Below are 27,428 nucleotides of genomic sequence, written 5' to 3'. Positions count from 1 at the left end.
GTAGGATCGATCCCGTCCTTGTTCCTCCTTTAAAGGAAACGCTTTTCTTAAGGCTTTGCAATGCAGCTCAAACTTTCTGTCCCTCACGTGTCGTTTCCATCACCACTACAACACGCGAGGTCCCGACCATAATCAAGGTATGCTCGTCTCTCCTGCACACACGGCGCACGCATGCTCACGCTCCCAGCCACCCAGCCACCCACCCACAGTGGCGCGCGTGCGCGCACATACACACAAATGAACCTCTCTCGCTCTCCCTCTCTTTGGGGATGGATTGTACCAACGTATGTGTGATATGCATGCTCTACCCATGCAGTATAAAGAAAGAGACTTGAGACCTTGCCAAGTTGCAAACCATCGAGATGACACACGACCAGCGTGCCACCCACTTCTGGAAAGTGAGGTTCTGTTGATGTTGAAATCTATATAGGAGGAAGGCACACCCTGAATGGCTTGTGCGTAATGTCAAGTCCAGTTTATACACCTGCCGAAAAAGCAAATAGCATATGTACTTTAATACTGAACACGCATGGATTGTAAAGTGGTTCAAAAACCTGAATTTTGAATGATGTTAAAATGGAGTATGGTGGCTGTCTCGCCCTGTGAAGCTCACCATAGACCCAAAAAACGAAGTAATTTGTTGTCATTGATGCCCCTGAAGCATGTTTAAGGCCACATAACTGCTATCAATTGTGCTGCCCACATGTGAGAGAACGCCATCACAGAGAACATGACTGAGAATTTCCGGTGTCACATGCGCATTAGTTTTGTGTGCCATGAGGATATATTACAACTGCAAAGCTGCGGAAGTCTATGAAAGTGTACGAGATTTTAGTCCGTAGCTCTCGTCAGCCTTTTCGGATGACTTCCATGTCCCATTGAATCCATTAGTGTAGTATCAGATGGTGCATAGCATAATTGGTGGCTCTAATGTGTCTTGCATTGATAAATTCTAGGTGGACAAGTGGGCAAGGGGGAAAGAAGGGCGTAAAGTTCCTAGCAGACGAGTTCCATTGCAAAGAAATGCCTTCAGAGGCTGTTTTCCTATGTTTTCAGCCCATAGACGTCGTAGACGGGGCTGATTTACGAGAAGGAACCCGAGAGCACCCCTCTTTTGTGCGTAGGATTGAAAGAGACGTTTCTGTGCATAGAGATCTCTTCAAAATTGAGTTGCAATTTGAGTTTCAAGTCTTTGTAGGCGATGTTTTTCATGTTTTGAGCTATGAGTGTTTGTTCGCAGGTGCACTTTCTTTTCATGAGGAAGTAGGAGTAGAGGAAGGCATGAGCCTTTGTAGGAGAAAATTCTGTGGAAATAGAGCGAGCTCATGTCACAAATTGGTGATGTGGCACCCTAATAAGTTGTCCCAACTTATGGCCAAAGGACGAGGGGCCCCGGGGACATCAATAAAAAGCGAAGAGGTTGCTGACGTGGCAGGGCGTACGGATCTCCACGAATTGCGCCGGCTGTACGAACCTCCGCAAATCGCGCTGATTGTACGGAATTTCCGCTTTTTGCGCTGACTGTAGCGTATGGACTTCTGCAATCAACGCTGGCAGCGTTTGGTTACAGTTGCTTTTGAGTTTAAGCTTTTGGGGCTCTGCTTTTGGGCATCCCTTGTAAGAATAAATAAGCCTCGGGGGCTCACTTCTTTGGGCATCTGGACGTAGAGACAGAGAGTGAGCACCTGCGGGCTCTTTGTACTTTGCACACAGATTAATATAAAAAGAAATACCGAAAGGGTGCTAGTCTTTGGGGCCAATACCTCTAGGCACGGAACTACGCCGGGCCGTGTCATCATTTGTGAACGGTTTTAAAGTGAATCTCTGCTGTGTCGTGGTAGAATCTTGACTTGGGGTGTCCAAGTTTGTTACAGTGGTATCAGAGCACATAAAGATTCTTCTTCTACGGAGGATCCGATCCTTTCTGCAGCACATGCAGACTTTTGTGAAAGAATCCTTGTGTCCCGACCCCGGACTTATTAGCCACTTTCACCCTTCATACATTGCGTATCGGGCACGCTCTTGTCTTCATCGCTCTGTCTTACAAGGCATAAAGCCATAAAGAATCCCAGATTACACATTGGTTCTCGTAAAGAATCTGACAGAGATGACACCTCTCAGTGGGAAATCAAAGAAAAGTTAAAAATCCGGCTCGGGAACTGAAGAAAAGAATGAAGATTTGAGCAATTTTTTTTTCGGACAAGTTTGCCAGAACGGAGTACAAATGTCAACTGCAGATTGGCATATGTGTGAACAGATTGATTAAGTACTCCAGGGACTTGAGATTGGCGAAACATTTGAAGAATTACCCGATCAATAAGATTTACTCAAGATGGCGTGTGGCCATTGCTTCTCTTGTCAGGTAGGGAGGAAAGCCGAAAGGACAGATGAGTGTAAAAGCAGAACTTGTACTCGCAGAAAGAGATGGACAAGAACTTTTGCAAAGAAGATGAACCAAAGGACCACCAGAAGATAAATTTGAGAGTTATAGAGCAGCGGTCGGGTGCGGAAGAAAAGAAAAGATGAAAGTAGATTTGGTATTACATTGCGTGGGGCCCGAACCGAATCAAATGAACGAAAGTACAAAACTTTGCCGCACTTGGGGCAAAGTGAAAGACCAGGAAGCCCTCATTTTTCTTTGATGGAGGAGCCAAGGCCACCTTCTTTTCACTTGAATTGGCGGCTCGACTTGGAAATTACGCCCGGCAGGCTGAGACCACAAGCAGAGGCAGTTCTAGCGGCACCCGGACGGGATGTTGCCATTACACCGATCATTGGCAAACTTTGTTTGCAATGTCAGGGGTGTTTAGGGCATGAGGACTATTATATCATGCCTTTGGAAGGGTGTGGTGTTCTCCGAGGAATCCCTTGGTACCACAAGAACAAGGCCATGGTTGACTATCGGACTGAGAAAGTGACTTTGACAAATGAAGGGCAAAGAGATTGTACTCGATGAAATTTAGTTTCTTTACTCGATTTTCTTGAGAGAACTGAACGATGATTGGAAGTCGAATATGTTTTGACCTCGAAAAAGAACGACAAGATTTTCTACATTAGGGGCTGACTGTTTTTCTGAAGGCGTACAAAGCGAGTTGTTACGTCGTGAAGATCACATGATTGATTCCTCGTAGTACACCGCCGAACCAGCCACCTTACAGAGTTAATCGAGGCCAAAATAAAGAAGCAATGAACCAGAACAGATTTCCACATTACGAGGATTGATGATATACTCGACAAACTTTAGAATTTTACTTGCCGAATTGATATGAAGAGCGACTATCATTAAATCTGTATTGCTTCTAGAGACGTTTACAAGACAGCTTTCAGGACGACTTTTTGGATTTTCAAAGAATACCAATCATTTGTGGGTTTTCCAGACACTGAGGAAGCATAAAATGCTTATAAATGTGAAAAAGAGCGAGTTCTTCTTCTCAGCAAAAGGGTACAGATGGATCCGGCCAAAAGTGACACTATCCGCGGTTGGCCTGACTTGAAGAATGTTCATGAAATTAGAAGCTTCTTGGGCTTGTGTTCTTACTACCGATGGTTCATTCGAAAGTTTGCAGAGGTAGCTTCCCCTTTGCACTTTTTGACACAGAAAAGAGTCTCTTTCTCCACAGAGATCACTGCCTTTCAGACACTTAAAGAAAAAAACTGACTATTGGACCAGTGTTGACTTTGCCGGATTTGTAAAAGTCATTCGAAGTATATTGTGATGCTTGTGGTCGGTAGTCTGGGAGCGGTCATAATGCAAGGCCACGTGATTGCCTAAGAAAGTCGATTGTTTTCAAGGCCAAAATTGACAGCACAGATTTATGAGAAAGAGCTTTTTGCAGTGATCCATGCTCTTACTCAGTGGCGACATTACCTACTTGGAGCCAATTTTACGGTCTTCACTGATCATCAGAGTTTACGCTACTTCTTGTCATAGAAGTAGCTTTCAGAAAAGCAGATGCGGTGGGCTACCATCTTGTCACAGCTTCACTTCCAGATTGTCCATGTTTAGGGACAAAAAAACTTGGTGGCATATGCTTTGTCTTGGAAGCCCCTAGTCTTGACTATTTCCGCGATTCATCATAGAAGCTTCGAGGATATGGTTGATCAGTACGCCACCGATCCGGATTTTTCTCAAGTATTCACGAGAATACAGAATAGGGAGGTAGTAGTGGGATATTCTGTATGGGATGACTACTTGATGAAGAAAACGATGTTGTGCGTCACACAAGCCGTTGAGGGAAAAGGTTTTGACTGAGTGCCATTGTCCACCTTTTAGGGGTCACCGCGGCATCGACACCACCTTGAAAGGTGTGGAGCGTTCCTTTTTTTGGCCGAAACTCAAGATGGATGTGGACGACTTTGTTTGCAATGGTTTAGTATGCCAGAAGGACAAGTTTGACAGGCATAATGAACAAGGATTACTACAGCCTTTTACCCATTCCCACCCATTCCCACCCGCCCCTGGGAAAGTATTGCAATGGATTTCATCTTTGATCTCTCGAAGGCACAGAGTGGGCATGGTGGCCTTTGGACGGTCATTGACATATTTAGTAAGCAAGCACACTGCTCTGCAGTAAAGAAGACAATTAAGCCCGATTCTTTGGCGAAACTGTTCGAATATATGGCATGTCTGAGTCCATTGTTTCGGACAAAGATCCCCGGTCTACTAGTTGTTTGGACGGCAATCTGGGAGAAAATGGCACGTGGTTGCAATTCTCGTCCTCATTCCACCCGCTGACAGATGGGCAATTTAAAATAGCCAATTCAATGGTTTTGAATTTGTTGAAGTCTTCTTCTTCAGATCAGAAGACTAAATGGGAAAAGTATTTGCCCTTGGTGGAGTTTGCCTACAACGACACACGGGGAAGAGGCCATTTCAAGTGTTCGAGGGTGCTAAGAAGCTTCTTTAACTACAAGCACCTAAGACAAGGCTTGTTTGAAGCAGTTTGTACAACAGTTTGACGTCGCCTTCTCTTGAGAGCAGTTCTCAGAACATTCCAGGCAGCGACATGCAGCATCTTACTTGAAAAGAACGGTGCAGGCATGATGAATATGCAAGAGATGTCATTACGCCGTGGCATCACTTGAAAATGACTGAGCAAGATACATTGGATGACTACTGCCAGAGCTTTTGAAATACTTGTTTGCCAGTGTCTTCGATTCGGAAGATTACTTTGAAAGACCAGATTGAGCTGTTTTTGCTGTGGTTTGCTAAAGAAAATTCAAGACTATGCTTTAAACCAGAAATATGACTCCACTTTGAGACTTATGGGACATGACTAAGCAACGATTTGGAATGCATGCTGGCTCATTGACTTATGCGACGGGCAGGATAGTATCCACCTCAAAAAGGCGATAGTCTGCCAGTGAAAGAGAATGAATCAAGGGAACCAGATGATAGCTCATCACAGGATTCTGGAGAAGTAGAGGGTTCCGTCGAACTAAGGAAACCAGATGCAATTTCATTAAAGGATTCCCGAGAAAGAGGAATCAGATGAAAGTGCGTCTTAGGGTTCTGATATTGACTCTTAACGTGCCAATGGACAGGGGAAGCGAAAGATGCTATCCACAGGTCCCAGGGCACAAGGAAAGAAAGGAAAAAGTGAATTAGGTGATAGATAGAACATTCCCCAGACCCAAAGTAAGAATTTTGAAGCCGACCAGTACACAAGGGACTTGGACACTGCTTTTGCCAAGGTCCGGGAGCCTTTAGAGAAATCTCAAGAACGACATAAGAAGGCAGCAGATCAACATCGTCGCGACTTGAAATTAAAGGAAGACGATTGGGTCTCTTACGTTTTGCGAAGGCAGTGGACATGCCTAAGAAAACGAAAGGGAAAGGAGCAGCTTTTTCCAAAGCTTAGCATGAGGTATTATGGCCCTTTCCAAATTAAGGAAAAGATAAATGATGTCTCCTTTAGACTCAAGCTGCTTGATACTTGGAAGATTCACAATGCATTCCAATGTGAGTCTCTTGAAATCTTTTAAAGGTGATGTGCCAGTTGATGGGGAGCCTGATGAGCAACCCGAAATGGAGGAAAGTGAGGAGATACTCGTTCCAAAACAGATTTTGGAACACAAAGACAGAAAGATAAAAGGTAAAGTGATTAGTCGGTTCTTGGTTAAATTCAAGAACTATCCTGCATTGGATGCGAAGTGGATGGAGGAGGAGGACCTAGCAGATACTCCTCAGATTTTAGAACTTTACCTTGAAGCATTTGGTTTAGCATAGTCTACTCCGATAGAACCCCGAATTCAGCAAGGGTGAATCTAGTGCAGTGGGTTTGCACAAGAGGGAAGTCACTCCACTCCTTTGTCAATGGATTACCTCGATTTGGAATAAAGTCACTGATGTCCCCTTTGGGTTTCAGGGATAAGGAAAAGATAAATGATGTCTCCTTTAGACTCAAGCTGCTTGATACTTGGAAGATTCACAATGCATTCCAATGTGAGTCTCTTGAAACCTTTTAAAGGTGATGTGCCAGTTGATGGGGAGCTTGATGAGCAACCCGGAATGGAGGAAAGTGAGGAGATACTCGTTCCAGAACAAATTTTGGAACACAAAGACAGAAAGATAAAAGGTAAAATGATTAGTCGGTTCTTGGTTAAATTCAAGAACTATCCTACATTGGATGCGAAGTGGATGGAGGAGGAGGACCTAGCAGATACTCCTCAGATTTTGGAACTTTACCTGGAAGCATTCGGTTTAGCTTAGTCTACTCCCATAGAACCCCGAATTCAACAAGGGTGAATCCAGTGCAGTGGGTTTGCACAAGAGGGAAGTCACTCCGCTCCTTTGTCAATGGATTACTTGGATTTGGAATAAAGTCACTGATGTCCCCTTTGGGTTTCAGGGATACTAATGAGCCGACCAATATTCTGCTAAATGACTTTATGACAGGAATTTCCGAAAATGAAAATGATTGATTTATTGTAAGGTGCAGCGGAAGTGATTGTTGAACTTTGCTCAAGATGAGTGCTTTGAACTGTGCTCAAGGGTTCCTTTTACTACAGAAGGGAGAGCTTTCCGTTCTTTTATAGATAGAGTGCAAATGATCACAAACAAAGTGACAGACACTGTGAGTGAAGGTGTTGAAATTGAGAGATAGAGAGAGAAGAGAATACGACACCAGAAGAGTTGTCAAACCCTCCTCCAAGGGCCCTTCTCTCGATGGGCACAAATCTGATACAAGGTGCTGATGCTGTGAGTCTAAGTGAGGCTATGTCGAAGTCGACGGTGTGGACGATGATGATGATGATGCTAAGGCTGAAAAACGCCAGCAAGCCAGGCTGAAAAACGCTGTCCAAAGCGGCTGAAAAATGCTGTCAAGCTAGGGCTGAAAACACTGTCTTGTATGCTGCAAAGCGCTGGACCAATGGGCTGCAAAAATGCTGGACCAAAGGGCTGCTCTGCTGCGGAAATGGCTGCTGAAAATGTTGGGCTTTAATGATGAAAAACGCTAGGGCTTTGTAGGGGTTCTTACTTGAGAAGTCTCTTGGAGGGCCTGCTGCAAGTAGGTGCCTGTGCTCTCCTTTCCTCTTCTGCCAGAAAGTGCTTGTGTTGGGTTTTCTCACATACTCGCTTGTCAAATTGCCCTACCCAGTTTCTCAACAAAAGTCACTTAATAATAATAAGTGAAAAATGGCTAAAATAGGGAAAATAGGTCTATGCATTGTAAAACTGCTCGTGATGGGTTCTGACTGAAATCTGATGGTCATGCTGTGTGCAATTAGAGGATATGCATATACTCTTAAGTGTCTCGGACATGCACGGTCTGCGAACGGACTCACAAAAGTGCCAGAACACTTCCTAAGCTAGGCTAACTGAACTGAACTGAACTTTAGTCATGAAGTAGCTTGTCCACGTACACATAGGGTTAGATGTGCACGTGACATCCCCTCCTTTTCAAAGTGAGGTACTGGTACCGAACTGTATGGCGTCGAGGGAGATCGCCAACAGCGTCTGGAATCTTGAAAAGGACTCTTCGCCGGCCCACTCTGATGCGTAGGTCGTGTGATACTTGGACTTCATAAAGGTCTGCAACGCTTGCTTCTTTGGGCCGCGCCGAAAGCGACAAAGTCAAATGTGGCTCCTTCAATGCTTTGACTTCGTCTATAGTCATGCGTCTACGTTCTTTAAGAATCTCCGAGGATGAAAATTCCTGAAACCACTTCCAACACAAAAACATGAACATACCCATTTCATGTAAAGTGACTGGAAATTCTTTAAAGACTGTGCATGCAATGTAGATGAACATAGAGACGGAGTGCCAAACCGTTGCTCAAACACACGCAAACAATGGAATCGAAACTTGTCTTTCTTATCTAAATCAATCAACTGTGGCAAATCACAATGGAAATGCCAATGCTTGATGCTCTGTGCTCTTTTTGACGGCGTTGTCAGGAGTTTTTTGGAGCAAGGGATTGCACATATATACATATACATTCATGGTGCATCAAATAAAGGATTGCCCAATTTCCATAGCCAGGTGGTTACGTGGGGCCCACGTGTGTACAGGTAGGACAGGGTGTACATAGTGCAGCGATTTTCACTATTATCAGTACCAGTGTGTTTTTTCTACAATAAGGAGGAGTTGGTAGCATGTAAAACTTCTCGAGGAAGCTATCCGCGGGCCGACGACATGAGGTAAGCAGGTGCGTCAGATAGCATCGAGTGGCGTCAGGAGGTCGAACGGGGTCAATACTTGCACGCGGAGAAGTATGGACACGGCGTGGGTGTTTTCTTGTGATACTTATGCAGAAAGGTCATCATGAGGACCACTTTTTTGGGCCACTTCATGTGGTTGCGGGATGCATTATTTGGAAAAACTGAGTGCCAGGTGTGCGGATGATGCAAAAAGGTGACAACTATGCACTGCGAGGTCAGTTTTTGGCCTGTTCGGGGTCCGTTTGAGGTCATCTAAAAGGCCACGGGTGCCCAACTAATAAAGCTAAGTGTGGGAACTGAAAAAACTGAGAGAAGACCAGAAAAAACATGGAGAAGAGAGGAGGAACAGCCGCAAGTGTGTTTTTGTTGTTTTTGGAGCATTTTTTGGCCCTAAACTGCTCATCCGAGGTTAGATTTGAGCACTGTGACATTGTAGGGTGGGGTTTTGGGGCGTTCCGGACGCAATGGCGTTGTCCATTTTGCCAAATTTCTCACAGATTTTCTGCTGTTTTTCTGTGTAATCTTCTCCGGTGAGTGAAGCCTCTGCTTAACTTTGTGGTTGTATCTGGTGTATTTCCTCAATAATGTGTAAACTATTTGCCCCATTGGTGTTGGGCTGAGCTTCATTGAGTCTAAACAACAACAATTTGCCTCCTTTGAGCTGAATTGAGAGTGTGTGTGTGAGTGTTGAGTGGGCAAGTGGGAAATCTCTCTCTTCTCACTCCGTCTGTGTGTTTCCTTTCTCGGCCAGGCTGGTTGTGTAAGCCGAGTGGTGTCCCATAATGTGTGTGTGTATCATCCCAAGAGTGTGTCGGGTCATTATAGAGGCGTTGTGTGTGTTTCCATCCCGCTCACAGCGTGTCATGCCAAGGAAGAGACTCCTTGAATGTAAACATTTCAGCTTTTCATGAGTAATCCGTATACATCCGTGCTCATTCATGAGTGAATCGTGTTCATCGTACCATATGGCATGCCAATGAAAAGGGATCACATAAAGACGGTGACTAAAATACAAGAAACCATCACGAATGAAACACTCGAACAATGCTTGTTAACTAATCATGCGCACACATAATACTTCCTGTGGGGGTTCTTGGGACCTCGACTCGAGAGCCAAGATCGGTTCTTCGTGATTGATCGAATGTGCAATGAGGTTAGCTTCACTAGAAAAAGTATCAACTAAACCATCATCCTTGGGAACAATCACATCTTTATCCTGCAAATCATCATGCTCGTGAATAATCACATCTTGATCATGCAAATCATCATGCTTATCATTATCATGCAAATCATCATGCTTATCAGTATCATGCAAATCATGTGTGTCGTGCTTTGGAGAAGCAAAGACTGAGAGAGTCTCCTTCTCCCGATTCTTTCAATCTACTCATGCACACTAGAAAAGAGTCGGAACAATGCGGCTTTCCTTTCATTGTGCTCACGCTCTATGGCTGCCATTCTTTCTTTGTGTTCGCGATCCATTTCTGCTTTTCTTTCTTCGCGTTCTAACTTTTTGTCCATCATCATCTTGTTGAAAGCCTCCATAGAAGTTAGTGCAATCCTTGGCGTAGATGGGGAAGGAGGGTCAGAAAAACCTCTTGGTGGGGGAAATTCTTCTTCGCCACTTCCATGCTCACAACCTCCATGCGAAGTATCCATTCCGGTTCCGGTAATGACCATAAGCTGAAGTCTTGGGTTCTTAAGTTCACGAGGAACTTGGATTCTGGTGGGTCTTGGGTTCTTGCGTTCTTGAGTCTTGAGGTTCTTGAGCTTCTGAGTCTCGAGGTGCTTCTTTAGCTTGCAACCTGTGTTAGAGAAGGATCTTCTCTTACCCGAGCTCTTCTCTTTTCCCCTTGGCGACCTTGTGCTCACGCCAAGGTTGCTTTTTCCCACCCCACGTTGATTGGCCGGCCGCTAGGTGTACGGTCCGCTCTTAATGAGTGAAAAGAGAAACAAGGGGAGGTTGGACAAGCCCTGCTTTCTTGGGTTTCCTGTCACTCTTCAAAAACACGATTAGGAATCGACATGCCCAAGTGGTCTTGGGTTACATGCGACTGCAACAAGCAAAAAAAAAAAAAAGTGGTTCTTTCCTTCAGTGATACAGAATTACACTGCCAAAGCTCTGATACCAATGTAAGGTGTAGCGGAAGTAAATGTTGAACTTTGCTCAAGATGAGTGCTCCAAACTGTACTCAAGGGTTCCTTTTACTACGGAAGGGAGAGCCTTCCGTTCCTTAAGTGAGAGTGCAAATGATCACAAACAAAGTGGCAGACACTGTGAGTGAAGGTGTTGAGACTGAGAGAGAGAGAGAGAAGAGAATACGACACCAGAAGAGTTGTCAAACCCTCCTCCAAGGGCCCTTCTCTCGATGGGCACAAATCTGATACAAGGTGCTGATGCTGTGAGGCTATGTCGAAGTCGACGGTGTGGACGACGATGACGATGCTAAGGCTGAAAAACGCCAGCAAGCCAGGCTGAAAAACGATGTCCAAAGGGGTTGAAAAACGTTGTCAAGCCAGGGCTGAAAACGCTGTTTTGTATGCTGCAAAGCGTTGGACGAATGGGCAGCAAAAGCGCTGGACCAATGGGCTGCAAAAATGCTGGACCAAAGGGCTGCTCTGCTACGGAAGTGGCTGCTGAAAACGTTGGGCTTTACTGATGAAAAACGCCAGGGCTTTGCAGGGGTTCTTGCTTGAGAAGTCTCCTGGAGGGCCTGTTGCAAGTAGGTGCCTGTGCTCTCCTTTCCTCTTTTGCCAGAAAGTGCTAGCGTTATATACTTGCTTGTCAAATTGCCCTACCCAGTTTCCCAACAAAAGTCACTTAATAATAATAAGTGAAAAATGGCTAAAATAGGGAAAATAGGTCTATGCACTGTAAAAATGCTCTTGATGGGTCTTGACTGAAATCTGATGGTCATGCTGTGTGCAACCAGAGGATATGCATCTACATTAAGTATCTGGACATGCACGATCTGTGAACAGACTCACAAAAGTGCCAAAACACTTCCTAAGCTAGGCTAACTGGACTGAACTGAACCCTAGTCATGAAGTAGCTTGTCCACGTACACATAGGGTTAGATGTGCACGTGACATTTATACTTGACTTGTTTGAGTGCAAGAAGTGAAAGACGAAATGACGCAGCATTTCGGTCTCATAAATCTCTATAGACATGATTGCAATAAGGATTAGTTAATCGGGCATCCGTGAGGTCCGGAAGGGATTTAGATGGGATTACTAAATATGTTGCCGATTGATCATGGTCTGAGATTTGGAATGAATTTGTCTGTGATTTGTCATGTGATGTCCTATGATGTGACTGTCGTTTTGTACAAGTGCTAGATGTGTCGTGTCTAGTGCGTCGGTACTAATAGTTAGTGTCTTAAAGACAGTTTATGGCCTCTGTCTGTTTTATAGGCGTAATCGAGGGCGATTACTATTCTTTCAAGAGGGGGGTATGTCACAAATTGGTGACGTGGCACCCTAATAAGTTGTCCCAACTTATGGCCAAAGGACAAGGGGCCCCCGGGGACATTAATAAAAAGCAAAGAAGCTGCTGACGTGGTAGGGCATACGGATCTCCGCGAATTGCGCTGGCTGTACGGACCTCCGCAAATCGCGCTGACTGTACGGAATTTCCGCTTTTTGCGCTGACTGCAGCGTTTGGACTTCCGCAATTAACGCTTGCAGCTTTTGGTTATAGTTGCTTTTGAGTTTGAGAAGGTTTTGAGCTTAAGATTTTGGGGCTTTGCTTTTGGGCATCCCTTGTAAGAATAAATAAGCCTTAGGGGCTCACTTCTCTGGGTATCTGGATGCTGAGACAGAGAGTGAGCACTCGCGGGCTCTTTATACTTTGCACATAGATTAATATAAAAAGAAATACCGAAAGGGGCGCCAGTCTTTGGGGATAATACCTCTAGGCATGGAACTACGCCGGGCCGTGTCGTCTTTTGTGAATGGTTTTAAAGTGAATCTCTGTTGTGTCGCGGTAGAATGTTGACTTGGGGTGTCCGAGTTTGTTACAGCTCAGCCCTAGGGTTTTGCACCTTGAGTTTGAGAGTAGATCGATGAATGCGAGTGGTAGAATCTCGAGTTGGGATCAGGGAGTCGAGTTCCCAAGGAGGGACGTCATGTCTAGGATAGCAGAGCTGATGCTAAGTTCTCTACGGAAGAGGGTTCTTGGAATAGAGCTTTCGGGATACCATGCCTCAAGTCTGGAAGGTGAGTTTTAGAGGTGAGAACCTTGGTTCTTGAGGATTTTGAGCAAGGAACAAAGGAACATAGGGTTTTGCCTTGAGAACAGGAAGCTGAGGCTTGCGACTACCATCGAATCTGATCTAGAACAAACGTGGTAGTACGTTCGATTCAAGTGCTTGTATAAAGACTTCTTCGAGAGTTCTAGAGGTGAGAGAGTCCAAACGTTCTAGGCACTTATAAGTTCTCTCTCTCTCTCTCTCTCTCTCTCTCTCTCTCTCTCTCTCTCGTCAAGTTCAATCATCTGATGTCACAAAGTGATGATGTGGCATGCTCAACTGGAAAGAATTGGCTAGGGGGACGAGAGGAACTGAAACCAGAAGATGGGCCGAGGGGCCTAAGGGTTTAGGGATTAAAATCCTATCCCCCTTATGGAGCATAGGCCGAGGGCCCTAAAAGGCAAAAACTCAAGAGCTTGACATCTGGGGCCGATTTGCGTAAATTGCACCGACACGTTGATGCGGCAGGTTGTACAGATTTCCGCGTTTTGCGCTGGCTGTTTTGGGAAGCTTTTGGGTGTAGATGCTTTTAGATTCAAGTGCTTTTAGAACTGAAGCTTTTGGGGCTTTGCTACTTCTATGTTTATAAGTGCCCAGAGGGCCACTCTTATGGAGAGCATCTGGACGCAGTCTCCGAGAGAGTTGGACCCTCGGGAGTTGTACCTTGGAAGTAATAATATACATACGGAAAGGTGCGCTAGTCTTTGGGGTCAATTGTTAGGGAATAAAGGCCTAAGTGCCTTGTACTTATTAACTTATAAGTTAAAAGACTTATAAGTGAGGGGGCCCAAGTGTGAATGGCCCCCTAGTCACTTACTCATATACTCAAAGGTCAAGCCCAAATAAAAAATCGTGACTTCTCCCAGATTGCTACGAGCGTTCTCTCTCTCTCTCTCACGTTTCTCTCTGCGTGAGTTTCTTCTGCGCCACTCTCCTCTTCTCCTTCACTCTCATTGCATAGGATAGCAAGTGGGCTCTCTCTCCTGCTCCCCCACACATGGTATCAGAGCTTTAGGGTTTCCAAGAGAGCCATTTTCGCAACACAGATCAGAATTCTGTTCTTGCTCGCTGCGGGAAGGATATTCAACCGTTTTCGATCAACTCTGTCGCGAAGGGATCCTCTCACCGTGTAGAATCGACCTCCGGTGACAGTTTTCCCAAAATTAGGGTTTCAAAAACTGGCGAACAGCAGCCTATTTCTGCTGAAATTGACCAATTTCGGGGTCAATTTGATGCAATTTCATTAGGGCAAGTCTCATAGGTCAATCTTACAGGTGTTTCCACCAACGAGGTTCTGAAAATTCAGCAAAACAGGTGTTTACAGGTCTGATTTTTGCCCTAAAACAGGGAATTTCAACAAGCAAATGATGTATACACCTTGTGGAAACCTTTGGTAAAGGTTTGGCAGTAAATGTACGTCGTTTTGGGGTGATTTCGCGTGAAATTTGCTCGCTGTTTTTTTGTAACAGCAAGCTGTTTTTTGCCCGATTGTGCACATTTGGGCGTGTTTAGGTCGGCAAAACAGGGTTTCAGTGTTTGCAATCACTCAGAATGGCTTCTAGCAGTGAAAGTGGCAATTTGTTGCACATTCACAAGCTTGAAGGGGCCCATAACTTTGCTATATGGAAGAAGCAATGTTATAATGTGATGTTGCAGAAGAAACAGGCGAAACCTATTAAGTTACAGGGTGTGAAACCGGATGATATGGAGGTTGAAGAATGGGAAGAAGTGGACGAGTTGGCTCACTCCACGATTATGCTTTCGGTGTCTGACAATTTACTCTTCAATGTAGAGAATGAGCAGACAGCATGGGGCATGTGGAAGCGTTTAGACGAGTTGTATGCACAGCAGAGTGCTGCCAGTAAAGTGTATTGGCTTAAGAAGCTTATGGATCTCCGCATGAAGGAGGGCACACACATGTCAGTGCACCTCAATGAATTCAATTCTATTTTCAGCCAACTGACAGAGCTGAAATTCACGATTGATGAGGAGTTCAAAGCTACTTTTCTGCTATGCACATTGTCCGAGAGTTGGGATGTATTCCGGACAGCTCTTAGTAACTCAAGTGCGTCACTTAAGTATGCAGATGTAGAGAGTTCTCTCTTGATGGAAGAGATGAACAGGAAGAACACCACAGGTGGGTCTTCTAATGCATTGCACTTGAGAGGCAGGTCTCAACAGAGGGAGAAATCTGACAGTAAGGACAGGGCACGCAGCAAATCTCGTAGGAAAGATGTTGTGTGTCATCATTGTGGAAAGAAAGGGCATTATAAACGGGAATGCTATGAGTGGAAGAAAGAAAAGAACAAGGGTACTGAAACTGATGCAAAGGACAAGGGAAATGCCAAGAAGAGCACTGTGTTGATTGAGGAAATCAATGTTGCTAGTAGTTGTGACAGTGACAGCAGCACTGATGTACTCAATGCCTCTTCTGTGGATGCACATACCCTTGCTATGGGTTCTGATGTGGACATGCATACTTGGATTCTTGATTCAGGTGCCTCCTTTCATCTAACACCTCATAGGGATTGGTTTACACAGTACTCAGGTGAGGTGCTGGGCACTGTTTATTTGGGAGATAACTATGCATGTGACATTGCAGGTATTGGCAGTGTCCAGTTTTCCTTTGCTGATGGTATGACTTTTGTTTTGCACAAAGTGCGCCATGTGCCACAACTCAAGAAGAGTTTGATTAGTACAGGGCAGCTAGATGATGCAGGCTATCACACCACTTTTGGTGATAGCAAGTGGAAAATTTGTAAAGGGGCCCGGATTGTAGCCAAGGATTGTAAATCGGACACTTTGTATCCTTTGCATGTATCTAGTGTACGTGACCATGTTGTCGCCGTAACCGAGCAGCCAAGTGTTTCTTTGTGGCATGGCCGGTTGGGACACATGAGTAAAAGAGGAATGGAAACTCTGTCTCGTTGTGGTTATTTGCCATGTTTGAGGTATGCTGATTTTTCTCATTGTGAGCACTGAATTTATGGTAAGCACAGTCAAACACCGCACAAAAGGTCTCTTTCTTTGAAGTCTGACAGGTTAGACTTAGTGCATTCCGATGTATGTGAAATGCCACAGTTGTCCTTAGGGGGAAAGAAATATTTTGTCTCGTTTATCGATGATGCTACACGTAAGGTGTGGGTGTATCCAATACGTGCTAAAAGCGATGTTTTGGATACTTTCAAGAAGTTTCTTGCGTTTGTTGAGAATCAAACTGACAAGAAGCTTAGGTCTTTGCGCTCAGACAATGGGGGGGAGTATGTATCAAAAGCATTTATTGACTTTTGTGCTACTAAAGGTATTAAAAGAGAGCTCACGGCTCCTTTTAATCCCTCTCAGAATGGAGTTGCAGAGAGGTTGAACCGGACTATCCAAGAGAAAGTTCGGAGTATGCTGTCACATGCTGCATTACCTCATGGTTTTTGGGCAGAAGCTGTGCAAACAGCTATTCACTTGATTAATCGCTCACCTAGCAAGGCTTTGGGTGGAAAGGTGCGTGAGGAGGTGTGGTATGGCAAGCCACCCTCATATGCACATTTAAGAGTGTTTGGTTGTGAGGCCTATGTTCACATCCGGAGTGAACTGCGCACCAAACTAGAACCAAAGTCTCATAAATGCATTTTCCTAGGATATGGTGAGGATGGTGAAATGGGGTATAGATTATGGGATCCCGCATTACGAAAAATCATACGCAGCAATGATGTCATCTTCAATGAGAATTGCATGCACAAACAACCCACAAAGGTCGAGGAAGTGCGCCGGGTTGTTTTTCGTGAAGATGTTACATATGGACAGCCAAGAAGGTCCAATGTTCAGCAGCCTTTACATGCTGAAAATGGTGCTGAAAATCAGCCATTAGCTGCTGAAAATCAGCCCCAACAAGTTGCCATTGATGCACCACAGGTAGGGGAACAGGTTGATGCTCCTAGACCGCCCGTTGTTGCGATGTAACCGGCTGAACAGCCTGCTGTTTTTGATGGTTTACAGGCTGAAAATCCACCTGTTATGGATCATTGGGTGCGTAGGTCTACTCGGGTGACAAGGCCCTCCGATAGATATGAACCGTCTTTGGACTATGTCATGCTTACTGATTGTGGTGAGCCGTCTTGCTATAAAGAGGCTATGCAACGGGAAGACAGTAAGAAATGGTTCAAAGCAATGGTTTCGGAAATGCAGTCTTTGGAGAAAAACCATACATGGGACTTGGTTGATTTGCCCAAAGGGCATAAGGCTCTGCCATGTAAATGGGTTTACAAGACCAAGGTCACATCTGATGCTTCTTCTAAGTACAAGGCACGTTTGGTTGCTAAAGGGTACAAATAAAAGCATGGTGTTGATTTTGATGAGATTTTTTCTCCTGTTGTAAAGCTTGCCACATTACGTCTTGTTTTAGGCCTGGTTGTCTCTGAAGATATGGAGTTAAAGCAAATGGATGTCAAAACAGCGTTTTTGCATGGCGATTTGCTTGAGATGATCTATATGATGCAGCCAGAAGGTTTTGTGTCAAAGGGGCAAGAGAAGAAAGTATGTAGACTCTTGAAGAGCTTGTATGGTTTGAAACAGTCTCCCCGTGCATGGTATCACAAGTTTGATACATTCATGAGGTCTCAAGGATACAAAAGAAGTCATTTTGATCACTGTTCGTATATTACAACGGCAAGTGATGGATCTCTTCTATTGCTGATTTTGTATGTTGATGACATGCTTATTGCGGGTAAAAATGTCACGGAGTTAGATGCATTACAGCAAAGCTTAAAGAATCGCTTTGACATGAAGGATCTTGGTGATGCTAATCATATTTTGGGCATGCGTATCTCTCGAGATAGACCTAACAGGCGTCTGTATCTATCTCAACGAGATTATGTTAATAAGGTGCTACATCGTTTTCATATGGATGGGGGAAAGACACTTGGTACTCCGCTGCCTCCATATGTAAAACTAACTGTACATGACTGCCCAAACACAGATGATATGCGGGCTGAAATGGCCAAGATTCCTTATGCATCAGCCGTTGGCAGTTTGATGTATGCTATGGTTGCTACACGTCCGGACATTGCATTTGCGGTGGGAGTGGTAAGCAGGTACATGAGCAATCCTGGCAAAAAGCATTGGGAAGCAGTGAAGTGTATCTTGAGATACTTGAAAGGCACTAAAGACTTGTGCATTGGTTTTGGGAAGAGTGAGACATCTGTGCATGGCTTTACAGATGCAGATTTTGCTGGACATCCAGATTGCAAGAAGTCTACCTCTGGATATGTGTTTACATTCACAGGAGGTGCAGTTTCTTGGATTTCTAGACTGCAAAAATGTGTTGCTTTGTCTACCACTGAGGCTGAGTATGTGGCTGCCACTGAGGCATGCAAAGAAGCTTTGTGGCTCATGCGTTTGGTAGAAGAGCTTGGCATTAAGTCACCGGTTCCTGTGCTACACTGTGATAGTCAGAGTGCTATTATGCTTGCAAGGAATCCTGTTTTTCATGCCAAGACAAAGCACATAGAGGTGAAGTATCATTTTATCAGGAGTGTGCTTGATGACAAGAGCATTACACTTGTCAAGGTGCACACAGATGACAATCCTGCAGATCTTTTGACCAAGAGTCTTCTAGCAGAGCGGTTTGCATATTGCCGTCAAATGATGGGTGTTGGATGAGTAAGTGCATGATCAGCTGATGTATCATAGTTAGCTGATTCTTTGATCTCCCAAGGTACATTGCCTTTAGGTGGGAGGTTGTTAGGGAATAAAGGCCTAAGTGCCTTGTACTTATTAACTTATAAGTTAAAAGACTTATAAGTGAGGGGGCCCAAGTGTGAATGGCCCCCTAGTCACTTACTCATATACTCAAAGGTCAAGCCCAAATAAAAAATCGTGACTTCTCCCAGATTGCTACAAGCGTTCTCTCTCTCTCTCTCACGTTTCTCTCTGCGTGAGTTTCTTCTGCGCCACTCTCCTCTTCTCCTTCACTCTCATTGCATAGGATAGCAAGTGGGCTCTCTCTCCTGCTCCCCCACATCAATGTAATCACTTCCAGAGGGGTCAGACGGAAACACACAGATAATTGCAAACTATACACTTGGCACACTTTTAGTACTTCAAAACAACTAAAAAAAAAGAGAGAGAGAGAAAGAGAGATGACACGGCACAGCGGAGTTTCGAGCCAAAACGCGTTGGCCCCCAGGATTGGTGCCCCTTTCGGTATTTCTTCAACGCCTATTGGGTCCACATCTTCCAGCTTTGCGTCTAGATGCCTAAAAGAATGGCCCTAAGGGTACTTATGAAGAGTACAAGGGATGCTAAAAGTAGAGTCCCAAAAGCATCAAGCCTAAAAGCACTTGATCCTAAAAGTAACTGATTCAAAAAGGTAGCGCTCAAAATTACTGAAATCAGCCAATGTAAAAAGCGAAAATCCATACAGTAGTGCCATGTCAGCAGCTAGCGCAATTTCCGGGTGTCCGTACAACTACCACGTGTCAGTGTAAAACGCGGAGAAATCTGTATAGCTAGCTACGTCATCATTTTTAAGTTCCTAGGGGGACCCTTCTAATATTTAGGCCCTCTTGATAGACTTTTTAAGTTGGTAAACTTCAATAATTTCCTCTTTTGTTGTGGCCTTTTAATAACTTGGCCCCTCAGCGGAGACCATAAGTTGGTGAATCTTTTCTCTAGGGTTTAGGCCCCTTGGCCGGAACGTGCAAAACACAATCAAGTTAGTTCCAAATCCTAAGCTCACTTAGATGTCCTAGTGCCATGCAAATGATCGCAGATGCAATGCCACATAGAGAAAAATGTTCACTCTCAGAGGATTTTTGCTTTGACCAAAAGACTGGCATGGGCCACCTTTCAAGGGGGAGTGAATGTGAGGTAGGCCAAACGAACGCATTGGACCGATGCGTCTATGACCTTGACACAGAATCCCTAACCCTAAAACCCTTCATGCCAGTGCATCTTGGCTTGGAACTGGCAGTGCCGTGTCGATTCCTCTCTCTCTCTCTCTCTCTCTCTCCCTCTTCAAGTTCAATTATTTGATGTCACAAAATGATGACGTGGTGTGCCCAACTGGAAAGAATTGACCAAGGGGACAAGAGCAACTGAACCCAGAAAATGGGCCGAGGGCCTAAGGGGTTAGGGATTAAAATCCTAACCCCTACTAGCGTATGGAGCGGGGCGCCAGTCTTTGGGGCCATGCGTCTTGGCTCAGAACTCTACTGGCTGTGGTGTGTCGACTTTCCTCTCTTTCTCTCTCTCTCTCTCTCTCTCTCATTTCTTTATCTCTCTACTCAAGTTCAATCATTTGCAGTTTTTGTTTGTGTGTTGCTATTGATTTCTCGCTTGGAGTGTCCAAGCGTGCAACATAGCCAATCTTAAATGGAATGATTGCGGTACATGATGCTTGGAAACCGAGAAGAGAGCCTACTATACTTTTAAGAGCATGTGCAATGTGGGAGAGATTAAATGTTGGGCTCTCAAGAAATGCCTCTTTGACACCTTGATGACATCGGTCCTTATGGAGTTGAAGTATGGGTGGTAGTGCCGAATGTCCAAAATCTTTTTCTTACATACTTTTTCCAAGTCAATGCGAAAACCCCACAAAAACACAGAAAAACTGCACGACTTATTGAGTCTAGATCATTTCCTATCGAGGTAATGGGTATGAAGAGAGTCGTGGTGACAGGTGTATTGCTACGATGCGACAAAAAACCCTTCATATCAACTTCCGAGGATTGCTTGGAAAGCAAAGTAAAAATCCAAACGGCTCATAAAAGCAAAATATTAAGTGTGGGTATGGATGCAAGACATCAAGGCATGGTTTGGGAGATGGGATGCATTACACTTCGTGTTGCCTCGATAGACTCAAAAGTGAATGAGGGTTTTAAACAACGCCAATGTATCACAGCCTTAGAGAAATCTAGAACAAAACCTTAGCCATCCTCACATGCTCGAGCCCATCCTCTCCAGTGTGATCCGCACTATCGCCTCCATCTGACTCGGCTCTCATTCTCTACGATGTGAGATAGGGCATTGGGGCACCGGCAAGGAGTCCCATCGACTATACACTTTATGTCCCCAAAAAGTTCGTGAGTCTGAGTATCGTATCCTACTTGAGTGCTCAGCTTTTGGCCACACTTTCAGCCATGAGCTCTCCCTACACACATTCCTCTCCCAACCATTCTATATTTTGACGCTCATTTCCATAATTCTTGAGCATCGAGAGTCACTTATCAATGCCACACACCCACATGATATGTTTCAATTTATTTGACCTTAAAGGGCAATCATGAAATCTCTCTCTCTCTCTCTCTCTCTCTCTCTCTCTCTCACACACACACACACACACACACACACACACACACACACACACACACACACACACACACACTTTTCTTGTCATGATCCAGACTCAATTTTCTTGATTTTGAATTCTTGTTATGGTTTTGGCTTAAGTAAATCATCATTGTTCATTGCTTGTCGTGATCCAGATTGGAATCTCTTGATTTTAACTTTGGAAGGAAGGGAGCATGGAATTGTGTAGAGAATTTGGATAATAAGATGTACAGTGATTTTAGCCATCAAAGAAATGATGAAAATAGAGCTGCAAAAAGGCCATGGAATATGCTGCACAATCAAGTCTCTACAGGTAGAGGAAGAAGTGACATTGAGGTAGAACTTTCAGACTATCACAGGTTGTCCAGTGGTGAAGAGCAGTTGAGTCCCTGGAATCTTCTTCAAGGAGAAAGAACAAAGCCTGAAGTTATTACAGACTTGGACATTTTCTTTGGAAGGCTATATAAATACTATTGTGGCAAGGGTCTTTGGTGTATCGTCACCCAATGGGTCATCGAGCTCCTCAGCCTGGGATTCACTATCTGCTTCTCAGGATTCTTTTTATTGATAGTTGATTGGCAGGTGCTTCACACTTGTGGTGTTCATGCTGTTGAACCATGTGATCTTCTGAGGGAAGCTGTAAAAGAACACCCGCTTGACCCTCTAACATTCTCAAAGGGTATTGTGGTGACTTATTTAATACTCTTCTCTCTTTATTGGTGTTTCTGCTTTCTCCGCTTTGTAACACAGTTGAGGGAGGTCTTGAAGGTTCGGGGCTTCTACCGTCACCGGTGAGTTCGAGTGGGCTTTTAATTTCCTCTGTTGCTAATCTGCAAAAGTGACGTTTGGAACTGTTGGATTGGTACAGTTTGCAGATCAGCGATGGGGAACTACAGACTTTGTCTTGGTCAGCCCTTTTGGATAAAATTGTGAAATTTCAAGAGCATCAACGCCTTTGCGTTGTGCGGGAGCTTTCTGCTCACGATGTGGTGATGCGAATCATGCGAAGAGACAATTATTTGATTGGTATGGTGAACAAAGGGGTTTTTGCAGTTCCTCTGCCTGCGTGGGTGCCTGGATTGGGTCCTGTTGCATCTTATGATAGAGGTGGCAATAAACGGCGTCTTTTGCTAACCAAAACATTGGAGTGGAGTTTAAATTGGTGTGTTCTACAACTTATGTTCGACAGGTATGCTCATAATTTGAGAAGAGGCCCATGAGCACTGACAATAAAAAACATCAGAATTGAATGTTTAATCTAATTTATTGAATGAAATATGATGGCTACAAGATTAGATAACCTGCAGGTTAGATTACTTTGAGGTGGCTTTTGTTCTTGTGTATGCAGGTGTTGTTGAAGTTTAAACTAAGCATTATTTACATCTGCATTGTGGAAGTTTTGTTTGATTGGTGCTCCAAATTTGATTCACTACTAGTGAACAACATAATGAGGGACAAAACAAGAATTGGTAGGCGAATCACCTTTTTCATAAAGGAGTGTTTGACCCAAGTCCACAGTTTGATGAATAAAATCAAAGAAAATAGTTTTCCAAAATCAATCTGCAAGCTTGACTCACAAGTAGATAATTGCAAGCGAGAGCTTGTTTGCTTTCCTGAAAGAATTCATAAATGCAACATTAGTTGAGAAGTAACTCCATTTGGCTCTCCTGGAGATAGGTGCAAAGCAAGCATTTACATCAATAATATCTTCGTGCATTCACCTTGCTAAAACATAGCTGCGATCAGCTAAAGCATCTGCATAGCTGTCTGCTCAGCAGCCAGTTGCCATGTCAGCATCCTTATGCTGCCATGTCAGCACTTTTAACTCATCATCCATACACCTGCCACATCTGAATTCATTCGCATGGTGTTGGTCTGCCATGTAGCCCATCCCCGCTTCCCCACACAATGCAATCATGTTCATCACCATCTCTTCAGTACACATGCCATATACAGCATGGAGCATGCATCATATGCATCTTCGTTTGAAATTTTACAGTTAACCTCACATGGGAGAGTCAGAACTAGTCATCACATCGTGGCCTAACATTTCACATCAAACTCATCCAGATGTCTGATGCTCTGGTCAATTTCCACCCTTACCTAATAATTCACCATCACACTATGTTGTCATGGAGATTGAATGCTGCATTCATTCATCTCTTATATAAAGTCCGATAGACAGAGTACGACCGGTCTGATACCACAATTGTTCTAAAGAACACACTATACTCAACGGCCAATTCTTCCCACACTAGTTGTGGCAACCTGTACTATGCACTGTATTCGCTGTATTGCACATGCTGGCAGGGTGTGTGTTAGTTATCTGGCTATTCAGTCCTGTCCTCCAGTCTTATTTAGCAAGCCTTCTTTCTTAAATTTAGCTTCTTTCTTTCTTGTAAACAACGAGGATGCACTGTTGTAAAAAACAAAAATGCATCAGCAAAAGTGTATATATATGTACTTCCTTACATGTATGTACTATACTGTAAACATAGAAACACATATACGTACAAGGCAGACGTGTGTTTATACTTGTACTACAATTTTTGACCACTAGTTGCGGCAACTTGTACTAAGCACTGTATTTACTGTATTGCACATCTTTGTTTGTTATCCGGCTATTCAATTCTGCCCTATGGGCCTCCAGTCTTATTCAGCAAGCCTTCTTTCTTGAATTCAGCTTGTTTCTTCCTTGAATTTGTCTACTGAATTGAAGTGAAGGCCCTGAGAGTTTCCCTAAGAAACTGTTCTTTTGTGTAGGAGCTTTTTGGTTCAGAAGGAGTTTATCAATAATCCACGAGGGCTTCGGAGAAGAATGAAGACAGTGGGGCTAGCAATGCTATTACTGTCACCGTTTCTTGTGATCTTTATGTTTGTCTACTTCTTTCTGCGGCATGCTGAAGAGTTTTACCATCATCCAAGCTCAGCAACATCGCGCAGATGGTCCAATCTCGCTAGATGGATCTTTAGAGAGTTTAATGAGGTCTTTGCCTACCCACCGCATTCTATGCATGTAGGTTGTGCTATATCAATGTTTATTACATAATAAATTGCTCGTTTTCTTATTTTCAGATGGATCATTTGTTTAGCCAACGATTGAATTCTAGCCACAAGCATGCTGTGGAGTATATGAAACAGTTTCCCTCCATGATGTTGTCTCAGATCGCCAAGTTCGTATCATTTGTTGCCGGAGGATTTGCAGCCACTCTACTAATTATCGCCTTTCTTGATGAGTCGATTCTTGAAGCTCATGTACGATTTTCTCTAATCAACACAATAGCAAACTTAAAAGCAGTTTGATAGAAGTTTGTTGATGGTTGCTGTTTATTGACTATTTTTGGTATGCAGCTTTTTGGTCGCAACTTACTGTGGTTTGCAGCAGTGTTTGGAACAATAACAGCAATAAGCCGGTCTGCTGTGATAGAAGAATTTCAGGTTTTTGAACCTGAGAGGTACTTAAGGCTTGTTTCATGTTTCACTCACTATATGCCAAAACATTGGCGAGGGGCAGAGAACAAAGATATAGTTCGGGCCGAATTTGAATCCCTCTTTCAGGTGACTGACTGCTTTCCAAGGCATATTGCATGTGTCGTATGCACTTTGAAGGTTATCTCAACAGTTGGCCTGCAACCAAAAAATTTCTTATCGCATGTATCATATGCTTTCTGTAGTCATTTGGGTCTAGCTCACTGTTGTAACACGTCTTTCTCCTCTCTTTGCAGTATACTGGCATAACTTTGTTGGAGGAACTGATATCTATTTTTGTGACACCTTATGTGCTTCTTTTCTCACTTCCGAAGGTACATTGTTTTGTTTCTTCTATTATTGTTATTTCGAGTGTTAACTTTTTAAATTTATTATTACCCAGCACATAAGTGCTACTCATGAGAGGTAAAACATATGGGAATATGTTTAGTTGCATATATCCATCGACTGGCTTGGTTTCAAGATCTCTTGCTGTCTGGACTAAGTTCATCCATGCTCATGACCTTGCCATGTATAATTCGGTTTCTCAAATTGTCATGGACTGAGTCCACTTCTATGCTTCCCACATTTTCTGCCCAAAAATGTAGACACAAGATTAGCTAGAATGAAACGAGCATGAAACTTGAGCATACTGAACAGATTTTGGGTTTAAGGCCACTATTTGGTAGAACATAATAACCATTGGATCTTCCCAGATTAAGGAAGGACAGAAGCAAGACTGAGGATTATGTATTTTTTGTCTTGGCGGTGCTTCAGTCGACTCGTATGCGAGGTTGTGCAAAGGAGGTGAAGGGGACGGGGTGCAGGTGCTTGGCTTGGTCGATTAGTAGGCGCAGAGAGCGGGGTGCAGGGGAGGAGGATCAGCCACGAGCATTTAGATTTCAAATTCTGGGCATGAACATTGTGTTATATCTACATGCTAGGTTTAATCATGCTCTCTCTTCAGCTGTTGATTGCTAAATGAACATTTGTTTTTGCTTGTGCAGTACGTGGAGGATATCCTTCAGTTTATTCGAGACTTTACTGTGCACATTGATGGTGTTGGCCATGTTTGCAGGTGTGTCTCACATTACGTGCGTGTATCTTTATTTGTTCGATATTATGCAAAAGGGGTATGTGCCCACTTGCTTTACAATATACTCAATTTCATGGTTCTATTTTCAGTCTGAGTGTTTTCGACTTTGAGCATCATGGAAATCAAAATTATGGCTCCCCTTTCCATACTCACAAAGCTATGAGGAGCTGTCAGGGAAAAATGGAGAAATCCTTTCTCAAGTAGGTTGAAGCTCACTTCGTTATGATAATGTTAGGTTTTTGCGCATAATCGCCGTTTGACAAGTACTGTTCTGCTCATGCAGCTTTCGAAGTAGGTATCCCCATTGGGTACCAGATTTCAATGGAAAAAGGTTTCTCTCCATACTCGCCGATTTCCAAGTTCGAAGTAACGACGAACGGGGTTATAGTATACAGAGCAACAACATCCGTTCTTTACTGATGCAACCTGGCTATGGTTTCAAATGGCCTCTGTCTTGCAGCAATAGTGCCCAAGAGCAGTTCCAATCTGCGGATTTAAGAGGCGATCTCTTATTCTGGGCTAACAATTTGCCTCCGGATCAACTATATTGGCTTGTTGATCAATACTACACGTCTCATTCATGTCACCTTACGCTAGGACGAACAGCCACTGATGTGGAAGAAGGCAATGTGGTTGACAGCAATGAGCCTTTGTATCATAACAACTTGGCTCGCTCATCTACATCAAGGAGTATGGCTCATGTGCCAGAGGACATAATGGATGAGGAAAACGTGGAGCCTAGAAAATCTGAATTTGACAGCAGTCATCAGCACCATCTTGATTTGGGTAGGAGGGTCGCTGGTGTAGTGTCTTCCTCACCGATATATGATCTACCTCAAGATACCTATGGGGGAGAAATTTCCTCCGAACCTTCAGAGCAGCCCGAGGATGTCGTGTCCGGGCTGAATTCTGTTCATCATAGACAGGTGGACACAAGCCAGTGGTGGCTACAACAAGGGCGACCTTCGGCCTTGACCCAGGGGAGCTTTCTAGAGCCTCCATCTTTTGGAGCCGGACATTTTGCTGAAAGCAGCTCCGAGTCCTCTCATGAGAGCGATGAGGATCAAGAAAGAGCCTGGGATCTGATGCACTCTCGGAGGAACCATGCAAGCAGCTTTCTGGAAGAAAAAGCTTCTGACTTTGATCTTCCTTTTGGTGATGTTTATGATCACACCCCCCGAAGTCAACAGAATAGCCAGCTGCAGGGGTAGCCAGTTAGTTGGTATTTTTGAGAGCCATTGCCAGGTATTCATAGACAATTTTTGTCAAAGAACGACTCCTCGAAACAGGGTGGGGTTTTCTTTTCAGACCTTTGTGCATAACCATTCTTTTTTGACCCATCCCAAGTGGTGGCAGGCGTGCTGCTCCTGAAGATATCAGCCACTGCCACTTTGTAGTATAATTGAATAAAGAACGTCGGTCAATCTGCATAGTGTCTACAATTGGAAGCCCCTTATTGCCCGGGCTTGATGCATCAATTTGCACAGAAATAGTTCTTTTCATCAGCCCTTCATTGAGGCTATGTTGTACATGACACACCATGATTCAATGAAAAGGAATATTATCTCCCTAGTGCTCTTCATGGTTGTCCGTTATTGAGATCGCTTTAACATTTTGGTCTTTGGTGTA

At 44.0% G+C, this 27,428-nt stretch overlaps 1 protein-coding gene across 1 annotated transcript; it reads left to right on the top strand.

The window, feature by feature from the left end:
• Nucleotides 1-27,428, top strand: LOC147456453 (autophagy-related protein 9-like). The gene is made up of 10 exons (XM_086514909.1): nt 1-137; nt 21,391-22,026; nt 22,104-22,424; nt 23,999-24,221; nt 24,311-24,490; nt 24,587-24,793; nt 24,961-25,038; nt 25,711-25,781; nt 25,889-25,999; nt 26,083-27,428. Exons 2-10 carry the CDS (start codon nt 21,461-21,463, stop codon nt 27,008-27,010), a joined length of 2,685 nt encoding a protein of 894 aa, XP_086371035.1. The 5' UTR covers nt 1-137; nt 21,391-21,460; the 3' UTR covers nt 27,011-27,428.

Source organism: Adiantum capillus-veneris, chromosome 6 (genome assembly GCF_014529385.1).
Source record: "Adiantum capillus-veneris isolate H3 chromosome 6, ASM1452938v2, whole genome shotgun sequence".
NCBI lineage: Eukaryota > Viridiplantae > Streptophyta > Polypodiopsida > Polypodiales > Pteridaceae > Adiantum > Adiantum capillus-veneris.
This window is presented reverse-complemented; position numbering and strand designations above follow the sequence as displayed.